Source organism: Gastrolobium bilobum, unplaced genomic scaffold (genome assembly GCF_033153095.1).
Source record: "Gastrolobium bilobum isolate Gb01-03AN ecotype WA unplaced genomic scaffold, APGP_CSIRO_Gbil_v1 utg6313, whole genome shotgun sequence".
Taxonomy (NCBI): domain Eukaryota; kingdom Viridiplantae; phylum Streptophyta; class Magnoliopsida; order Fabales; family Fabaceae; genus Gastrolobium; species Gastrolobium bilobum.
The window spans coordinates 267,946-279,090 of NW_026897533.1; the positions used below are offsets into that span (position 1 = coordinate 267,946).

The 11,145-nt window shown below is 33.9% G+C and overlaps 1 protein-coding gene across 1 annotated transcript; it reads left to right on the plus strand.

Annotated features, from left to right (window-relative positions):
- Nucleotides 1–8,632: 8,632 nt before the first annotated feature.
- On the plus strand, nucleotides 8,633–11,056 carry LOC133307761 (uncharacterized). Its single transcript, XM_061508313.1, has one exon. It carries the CDS (start codon nucleotides 8,633–8,635, stop codon nucleotides 11,054–11,056), a length of 2,424 nt encoding a protein of 807 aa, XP_061364297.1.
- The last annotated feature ends 89 nt before the right edge of the window (nucleotides 11,057–11,145 follow it).

Genomic DNA, 11,145 nt, shown 5'->3' on the forward strand with positions numbered 1-11,145 from the left:
ATTGATAGAATCCGCGAACTCTTTAAGCCTTCTTCCTGTTTGTTGAACAGAAGCTGCACTTTGTTGGTTCACTGTTATGGCTGTTACTCTAAGGGAAGTACCCTTCCTCATTGCAAGGTCAACCATCAACGGTGGCCATTGAATCCCCTCCATGATGTCAAAATCAATGACATGAACATCTTCAGCACCTTCTGTGGCTTCAAAGATTGCTTGGTTGGCTGTGAAATGAGCAAATTTTACATAGGGAGAGAGTTCTTGTAGTATCTGAAACACACAAAAATGTGTTTGTCTGTGTAGAAACAGGATCAAACTGCAACTCAGGAGCATTTATAGTTTTATAATACAAACCGAAAAGAGCCAACCTGTTTAATAAACTATCCCCATTTTTTGAAGATAAGGAATTGTTAAGTTTCTCAATTATGTCACCAGCAAGATCCCAGTTCTGTGCTTCTAAGTTACACTCATGGACTTCATTCACGTAGGGAGGGCTAAATGGGTTGTTAAATTGCTCATAATCCATCACAGTACTCATGGCACATAATGAATTCAATTTAAGGTTCACACAGGTATTTGGTAAAATTCATAAAATTGGTGAACCAAACGTGGAGTAATGACAATGCAGGCATCACTTCCCTGGGAAACGATCACAAAATCCTGAAACAAACACCCCCTGGAGGTTTTTCCAATCCTATCCAATTATCATGCCAGATTCTAACATCTCTTCCATTCCCAATCTCCTATCTTAGCCCCGCTAGAAATCGGTTCCAACATTTTCCAAGGTCATGTCAGATTTTTGAATCATACGATTTTGGAATTATCCCATATCTCAAATATTGACCTCTACCATATTTTGCTTTTAATATCTTCACCCAAAGGTCATCCTTCCTAGTTAACATCTTCCAGGCTACCTTTGGTTTGTACATCGTTTCTAATGAAATCCAATGACCACTACTACTACCCCAAATGAAAGATCATTGGATTTTTTCGATCTCATCACAAAGGGTAACATGCACCAATCTGTTTTGCATATGTAAGGCTAGGATAACAACGATGAGTGACTTTGCAAGCATCACTCTCCCTGCGAAAGAGAGGCACCGGTTTTTCCACCCATTTAACTTCCTTCTTATACGATCTATTATTGCACCATAGTTCATATTATTTTAATTTTAAGTAAAATTATTGCGTTTTGGTGGTTTTTTCTTTTCTTTTTCTCTCCTCCGCGATACTCTCATTTTCTCTCTTATTCTAATTTTGTGAAGGAGAAAATATAAAAAGCCACTAAATATATCTCCTAAGGGGATAATTTTTATTAAGATGACACAAATTTTTACTAATTTTATTTGAAATGACATAAATTTATATTTTTTTAATAAAATTTTTATTGAAAAAAATGTTTGTCATTTTAAATGACACAAAGTTATGTTATTTTTAATGAAACTACGTCGTTTTGCTAAGTTTTTTATTTCTAATTTTATAAATTAAAGAAAATGATGAAACACACTAAAACAACGTAGTTTCATTAAAAATGACACAAAGCTCTGTCATTTAAAATGACAAACACTAAATCCATTTTTATTTTATCTTTTTAAACCCAAAACAAACGTTGTTTTGTAATTATAGAAATTGCACGACAGATATTTTCTCAGTTTTAAACACACCTTCTTTAGCGTTATTATCTTTTTACACAATTTTTTATTGTTTTATAAATTTTAATTGAGGAATGATATGGTTGCAACCAAAAAAGTTTACTACTTTTACAATCAATCTAATCACCGTTGATTTTCGTTAATCTATCGTTATCATTTTTAGGAATTTATAATTAATTAATAAATGTGACACAATAATTTTTGATAAATGATAATCTTTAGATTGACGAAAATTAACCGTGATTAGGTAGAAATAACCATACAAAGGTAGAAATAAATATAAAATATTAAATTTGAGAAATCATGACCATACAAAGATGGAAATAAATATAATCATTGATCAACATAAGCGATCTAACGGTGAGATTGACTAAGTGTCACGTGGGTGTAACATAACTTGGGTGTCACAATATCCTATCCCTAATCGTAAAGGTGGTAAACTTTTTTGGTTAGAAATATGGGATAGGTTATTGTGCCTACTCCTATTTTACCTACTTTTGCCTACCCTTTTCGTTACCGTGCGATTACCATCTCATCCAACGATCCATATTTGTGATATAAAATAAACTTTTTTTTTCCTTTTTTTTCTTCTCACTTTCTTCCATACCTTTTCTCTCTCCTCCCCTTTCTCTCTTCCTCTGCCATATACCTAATTTTTTTCCCTTCTGCCGTCGTGGACCTCAATCTCTTGACAAACTGTTCGATTCTAATGATATTTTTAATCCTTATAAATTAATACGATTGAATCGATAACTAACAAAGAAGTTTTGATGTGATTCAAAGCGGTGGTGCCACAAGGTCGATCTGTTCACAGAATCCTCCTTGTCTCTGCTTCAATATGTCGATCTGTTCTTCCACATGATAGATACTCTTAATTTCTAATAATTAATTGGCTATCTGTATCCACATAATTGCTGGAATGGCACCAATTAACCCTCTTTCCAGATTTTTCCAATATCAATTTTTTTATTCTTTAATTTTTTTTATTTATTTTGAATCTTTTCCAACTCTGCACAGATCTTTTGAATTACATTAAAACTTCTTTGTTAGTCATCGATTCAATCTTATTAATTTATAAAATTTATGTTGTTCTTCAGATCTAAAAACTTGTTGTGATTTTTCAATCCATTGACACTGATAATTTGATAGAAACTGATTCAGAAGGAGAAAATTTACATTACAATAATAAAAACAGAGACTAATGTATATTGACGATGATTTCAAATGCTGTGGTAATTGATTTCAAATGCTTCTGCGCCGTTCACCTGGGCAGAGATTAACGATAAAGGAAAAAAAATAGGTATATGGCAGAGGAAGAGAGAAAGGGGAGGAGAGAGAAAGGGTATGAGAGAAAGTGAGAAGAAAGAAAGGAAAAAAAAAAGGTTTATTTTATATCACAAATATGGATCGTTGGATGAGATGGTAATCGAACGGTAACGAAAGGGGTAGGCAAAAGTAGGTAAAATAGGAGTAGGCACAATAACCTATCCCTTCTTTTTATGATAAGAGTTTTTATAAAATTATATTTTGTTAAACTTATGCTTTTAAAGAAAAAAATTTTAAAAATAAGGCATACCAAGTAGGCACGCAAATTGGGGGTGATTGACCATTGTACCTCAGTATTTAAAAGAATTTATCATTTTGTCATTCTATCAGTTCTAAAGGTGGCAAAGTAGGCAACCCGCCTAAACACGAGTTAGCCCGCCCCGCTTTTAAAAGTGGATTGAGAAACTCAGCCCAACCCGCCATATAATAACCTTAATTTGTAAAATGTGAAATTGCATTGGATTAATTGCTTAATCATGCATATTGAAAATTAATTAGGTGAGAGGCTTAATTAAATAAATGGTTAAGTGTTGGCCATGAGAGGATATATGAAAGTATGTGAAAAATCATTGTCAACCACTCCTCGTTGATGTACTCGTTGGAGGGAGCTGTTCAATGAGCGTTGGAATTGCTCGTTGTCGTGCTCGCTGAAGCGAGGAGCCCAACAAGCAGACGCATGTTTTATTAAAATTAGATAAAAACAGACACCTAATTCAGACCACCATCTTCAAAGGAACAAATGAAGCCATTTTTGAGTGAGAATAAAGCTTGAAAAACCCTAAGGGAGCTAGAGTGGATGAAATCACTTGGTTCCAACTTCAAACTTGTGTATAATCACTTGGAAGACCTAACCTACAAACAAAATCCCTTTGAAAACCATTAAGTGGGGAGATTTCTCCTTGGAAAAGTGGCGAACCACTCTTGAAAGTGACACTTGGAAGGTTGCTTAATCACATTGGGGGCTTAGAAAGCACTCCTTGGTTGATTGTAGGATGGTAAGACACTTCATTTTCCTTTAAGTTTTCTTGTTGGTTGAAGAATTTAGGGTTTTACGAGAATGTTGGTTGATTGGGTGTGTTAAGGCATGCTTTAGGCTTGGTTCATGTTAGAGAAAATGTTAAGGAAATAAAATAAACGGTGAAAATGTGTTTGAAAAACCATTTTGGTCACCCACCTTATTTTCAAAAAATGAATGCCTATATATTGAGATTGCTTGTGTTACAAGTAATGTAGGTTGGATGGTTGTATTGATTGTGTTCATGTTGTTTCTAGATTGAAAATTAGTGAACCATCATTGATCAATCAATCATTGGACGGTGCTATGGATGTGGACTCGAATCTTGAGTGATTCTTGTCTAGGTAAGTTCTCCACTTTGTGAAGTGTGTTGAATTCACTAGGTTGTTGTGAATATAGATATATTCAAAAGTTTTCAATTTGATTGTGTTGCATATTAAATTGCAAAGTCACCTTTTGAATAGGTGTGGTTGTGTTTCGCAAGCTTTGGTGTGGATTTTCCTTCTATTGCATTGGGTGTGAGGATCACCTTGTTGTGAAGGAAAACATTTGGTGGAAAGCTCTGACAGGTAAGCTTTCGGATCTTGAGATTTATTCCTTGATTGTTCCACCAAGCCCGTATGGGTTTTGGTTTATGTTGTTAAGCAATGAGTGAATATAATGCGTGATATGTGTTGCTTCTTGTGTGGTGTAAGAGAGATTCTTACATGGGTATGTGGCAAGGTGGTTCCTTGTGTAATTCATACGGTATGTTGCATGGTTGCATAATTCATACATTGTTCTTTGGCCAATAGGATTATTTGTATTAAGCGTCCTATCGATGGTATGTTTACTAGGAGGGATATCTAGGATACTGTCATTTGTATTCTATTGACGGTGTGAGGAACAAGTAGGAATATTAGATAGTTATTGCACACTTTGCATGCATACATATATTCATGATTATGTTATTTATTGCTTTATGCTTAAAGTGAACTTTGGGGTGGAGGAATCCTCCAAAGAACCCTAATTTACTGAGATGTTATCTCACTCCACATTTTGGGGACTCCCTTTCAGGTACTGATGGTGCAGGAGCATCTATTGGCAGGATGCCACAGTAGATTGCTTAGTCATGACATGTTTTGATGTATTTTGGAGCATCCTATGTATATGTTAGATGATCATGTATATGATACATATTTTAGCTCATTTGATATATCATGATGTATTTTGTGGACTTAGACTATGATCAATCCTCTTTGGTATCTTCCTGTTGTTAGATGGAGCAAAGGACTTTGGTCATATTAGATTAAATAAAATTATAATAATAGAAAATAATAATAATTTCGTAGCATTCCCTCCCTCTTCAAGATTGTCCACAAGAGTTAGATCATGTAATTGCATCTTCTTTCAAATTCTTGTTTGCATCTCCATCGCTTTCCTTCATCATTGCATAGATTAAGAACAACTTCTTACATCCATGGCTTAGAGTATCTCATTGTCATGGAAACTCGATTCCTTTTGCCTTTGATTTTCTTGGAATGTCAGTTGGTGAATCAGTTGTGGAGTATTCCATTTCGAGTTGAAAATTATTCATAAGATAACATAATAAAGAATTGGAAGATGATTGTTGAGTCCCACACCTTGTCTTGTTCCGATGATAACAAACAAGTGAAGCCAAATTATCTAACAATTTTTTTAATTTTTAAAAGGTTGTTGCGGGACCTAATTTTTGATGAATTATGTACAAATGAATGCAATATAATTGTCATTAAATCGTGAAGATCAAAGTTGAAAGATTTTATCAGATTTAATGTAATTGGATGAGGTGAATTGTGATCATTCCTTGGATTAAATTCTCTTAAAGTTTTGGAAACTAAGAAAGGAAGATAGAAAAAATATTTTTAATCTAAATAAATTTTTAGTATTTGAATTTTGATTTGAGATAAAATTCCTTTTTGAAATATTTTATTTAATTTTGGAAAGTGAATTGTTGGAAAATTATTCTAAATTTTTTGATTATATTTTTAATAAAAAAAAGTTTGGAAATTTTTCTTAAAAATCATGATAAAATTTAGATATTTTTTCTTTAATAATTGATTTTGAGAAAAAATCTATAAATACCATACTTTGAGTATTCATTCAAAGTGTGGGCGAGCATTAGGGGTGAAACTGGGCCGGCCCGGCCTACAGGGGTCTACGGCTCGGCCTATATCAGGCCATATCTGACCTAGTATATTTTGTATAATAGGCCGGGCTTGGACCTTAAAAAAGCATGTTTAATAAAAAGGTTGTAGGCCCACTTTCAAAAGGCCGGGCCTATAAGCCCACATGCACCTATATTGTACTATTTATTTTAAATAAAATAAAATAGAGTAAGTATGTCTTGAAAAAAAACAAAAGATATAAATTTAATCAATTGCAATTATTTATAACTTAATTATATTCGATTATATTTTAATAGAAATCTTATTTTATTTCTTATATAAGAGGAACCAATATCTCAACATGTTAGATTGTATATATGAATATATTAAAAGATTTTTGGGAAAGTTATACTTACTACAAGCATCATGATTTGTTTGTTGGATTCATGTAGTTATTTTAATTTACATAGTATGAATTTGTTATTGGATCTGATGAAATATATGTTATTTAGTTTGAGCATTTTGCTTTCAAAAATGACTTAAGTGCATATTGTATGAGTTTTGTTATGATTCATGATTCTGTTTGGATGTTGAAATTATGATTTTTGGTGTAACAACTGAATTTGAGTACTTTGTAAAGTTGATTCATGGTTCTGCTTGGAAGTTAAATTTAACAGGCTAACGGGCCAAGCCAGGCCATTTGTTTTTTTATAAACGGGTCAAACCAGGCTAACAGTTAGACTCATACTAGGCTTGGGCCAGCCAAATTAAAATTTTTTGACGTAAGCTTGGGCTTTTCGAGGCAAAATTTGGCCCAGCCCAGCCCACTTTCACCCCTAGCGAGCATTCAAGAGAAAGAGCGCATTGCATGTAAGGCGCATTTAAAATTATTTGTCCATCAAGGTATGAACACATCATTGAGTCCACCACTTATGTTTGATTTGTATAATTTGCTTATTGATTAGAAGCGTGTAAGGTAATTTTTAATTTTTGTAGCTATTGTTAGAGCAGGCAATAAGGGAGCAATTATCCAGTGATAATTGCGGTTTCATACTTTTGGCTTGAGTTGAGTTGAAAGTGTGTTTAACAATTGTCCATAAATGAACAATTGAGGAGTAATTTATTAGTGTACATTGGGGTACATAAATCTAGAGATAAGTTTGGAAGAATTTTTGTGTAAAAGTAAAATATCTTCTATTCTTGTATTTCGAATTAAGCGTGACTCAAATAAGTGGATTAGTCTCCGCACTATACAGGTATCCAGATTGGGGTTATGGTTTTTGTCCTTTTGAAATTTTTCCCACATAATTACTTGTGTTATTTCTTTACTATTCTTTTATTGGTTAAAATTATTATTGAAAAATCAACTCTGATCTAAATTCTAAATTCATTAAGTCTGAATAATTCAATTCACCCTCTCTTAAGTTCAGAGGCGGACCGAAGTGAAAGAGAAGGGGGGCACGTGCCCCTCCTTAAATTGTAATGTGAAAAGTCTAAAATACCCCTCAATTAAAATTTAAATTTACTCCTATTTTATTTTTTACTTTTTCTCCTCCACCTGTTACTAGATCTGGCATCTCCATTAAACGAAATTCTGGTACAGCAGAAGCCAGAAGCAGTCTTCATCGGAGACAAAGAGGAGAAAGCTGTATAAGATTTTCTCCTCCACCCTTCAACTTTGTTCTCTTTTTGTATTTTCATTCCTATCATGTAAGTGTAATGGGTTAGATCTTATTTTATTTGACTTTTTTTTTTGTGATTCTTATCAGATCTGATTCTTTCACTTCCGTCCGCCTCTGCACCCAGTCCCAGGTATTGTTACTCTTTACCTTCAATCTCCAATTATTGAGTGTTGTCGGTTTATTTTTTTTTTATCGATTTATTATAATACTTTACTATAATACTTTACTAGATTTACTATAATTTAGAATCCATAACTATAGGTTCTGCCGTTCTGGATAGTGGAATTCGTATAGGATATCACAATATAAATGAAGCCAAATCAGAGGCACATGCGAGATTGTAGGGTCATGATTCTAGGGTGATTCTTTAAATTAAGAAAGGGGAGGGTGATTCTAGGGTCTCCTTTAAATTAAGAAAGGCAAGTAGGAGGAGGGCTATTTCTAGCTTCTGTGAACATTATAAAAAGCTAAGTTTATTTAGTTGTTAAATAAACGGTCTTGGGATCACCAAGTGGAATAATAATGATATTAATTTTTAGGGGAATTCTAATCCATGAGATGAGAGGAATCCAATAAGCTAGGAAAGTGTTTTTTTATACAAAATTTGAAAAAACGTATATTCTCTTTAATGGGTTAATATTTCGGGTTCAAGCAAACAACATCTGAAGTGTCAAAATTGTCGTTTATGTGTATAGCACAAATAAGTTCTTAATTTTTAATCAGGCATTCAAGTGCTACATTATTTGGTAGAAAATATGTAGGTTTCTTTATGCATATTGAGTGTCGGTTTCTTTTTTTTTATTATTGATTTATTTTTGTCATTTGTCATTTTTTAGGATGGAAAGATATGTAGGTTCTTTTTTTACGAAGTCAAGTAGTGGTAGTACTAAACGTGCTCGATCCGAATCTGCATCTGTTGATTTATTTCAAGATAAACAAAATGAGTGTGCTACTCCCTCGAGTCAGAACAAACCAACAGTAGAAGGTCCACCGGATTTGTATGTTCCTGATCCGGGTAAAAGACTTCCTATTATGAGATTTGCGAAGAGTGCTCAAGAAAGGGAAATGATTCGAAGAATTTATCTAACGAATGGTCCTTGTCAACAAAAACTGGACAACTTTCCTCAATCCTTAATTGGGCGTAAAATGCGTAGATTTAATCCTCAATGGTACAATGAGTTTGGCACTTGGTTGAAGTATAGTGAATCAAAAGATGCTGTATTTTGCTTGCATTGTTATCTATTTAAATGTGAGCATGGTGATGGAAGGGGTGGTCATGATTCATTTGCAGGAGAAGGATTTAGCAATTGGAAGGAAAAACAACGGCTTTTTAAACATATTGGGAAAGTTAGAAGCATTCATAAGTTGTGCTTCAGTGCTGCCAAAGATTTGATGAATCAAAATCAACATATTGACATTGTTGTGTCTGGCATTTCTGACAAAGCCAAACAGGATTATCGTATTCGTCTGAATGGTTCTATTCGATGTATTCGATATCTCATACGACAAGGTTTGACTTTCCGGGGACATAATGAGACAGATGCTTCAATGAATCAGGGAAATTTTGTGGAGCTTGTAAAATTCCTTTGCGAAAGCAATGGGGAGGTAAATAATGTATCTTTGAATAATGCCCCAGATAATCTCAAAATGATAGCTCCCTCAATTCAGAAAGATATTACTAGTGTTGCTGCTAGTTTAGTTACCAGAGCTATTATTTCAGATATTGGGGATAATTTCTTCTCTATACTAGTTGATGAAGCTCGTGATATATCAATTAAAGAACAGATGGCCATTGTTTTAAGATATGTGAACTACAACGGTGACATTATTGAGCGTCTTCTTGGTCTTGTTCATGTTTCAGATACTACAGCTAGTTCACTTAAAGAAAAGATTGAGATAATTTTTGCCAAAAATGGCTTGAGCTTGACAAAGATTCGTGGTCAAGGTTATGATGGCGCAAGCAATATGAGTGGTCAATTCAGTGGTCTGAAAAGCTTGATTTTAGTTGAAAATAATTCTGCTTACTATGTTCACTGCTTTGCACATCAACTTCAGTTAGCTCTAGTAGCTTGTGCTAAAAAGGTTTACGCTTTGACTGATTTCTTTAATTTTATACCGTTGTTGTGTAATGCAGTTGGTGCTTCTTGCAAAAGAGCAGATATTTTGAGAGAAAAGCAATTTGATGAGCTAGTAAAAAGTATTGCAAGCAATGATGTTCAATCAGGGAGAGGCTTGAATCAAGAAATGAGTTTGTCACGACCAGGGGACACACGTTGGAGCTCACATTACCGATCATTGGTAAGTCTGTGTACATTGTTTGATCCTGTGCTTGATGTGCTAGAAATTATAAAAGATGATACAACTCTTATGCATGCAAAAAGGTCTGAAGCCTCTGGCCTTATGATGCGTATGCAAACTTTTGAATTTGTATTACTTTTGAACCTGATGATCAAGGTCTTGGCAATAACGAATGAGTTGTCACAAGCACTTCAAAGAAAAGATCAAGATATTGTAAATGCTATGACTCTTGTAAAAGTTTCAAAGGTGTTATTACAGAAGATGAGGGATAATGGGTGGGATAATCTATTTAAGAAGACTTCTGATTTTTGTATAAAACATGATATAGATATCCCTGATATGGAAAGTGTACTTGCATTACAAGGCAGAACAAAACGTAGAGGACTAGTTACTCATCTGCATCACTTTAAGGTTGACATATTTTATGCAGTGATAGATACTCAACTTCAAGAGTTGAATGATCGTTTTAGGGAAGTTAGTTCAAATTTGCTGGAATGCATGGCATGTTTAAACCCGTGCAACTCTTTCTCGGCATTTGACAAAAATAAGTTGTGTGAATTTGCTGGCTGTTATCCTTCGGATTTTGATTTGAATGATTTTGTCATGCTTGAATATCAGCTCGACACGTATATTTTTGATATGCAAAGTGATCCTGATTTTTTGAATTTGCAAGGAATAGCTGATCTTGCCAAGAGGATGGTTGAAAAGAAAAAACATATTGTGTATCCTTTGGTTTATTTACTTGTAAAGTTAGCATTGACTTTGCCCGTAGCAACTGCATATGTGGAAAGAGCATTTTCAGCTATGAAATACATCAAGACTGCACTTCGTAATCGGATTGGAGATGAATGGTTGAATGATTGTTTAGTGCCATATATTGAAAAAGATGTATTTGATAGCATTGGTAATGAGGCAATTATGAAGGAATTCCAAAAAATAAGGCCTAGAAGAATGACATTGTAATTATTTTTATTGTAATATACGTTTATTATTAAAATATATGTACTTGAACTTGAGTGCCCCCTTCTTCAAATTTCTGGATCCGCCACTGC

What these genes read in the sequence shown, in the direction of transcription:
- LOC133307761 (XM_061508313.1), top strand. Translation starts at nt 8,633, where the DNA reads ATGGAAAGATATGTAGGTTCTTTTTTTACGAAGTCAAGTAGTGGTAGT.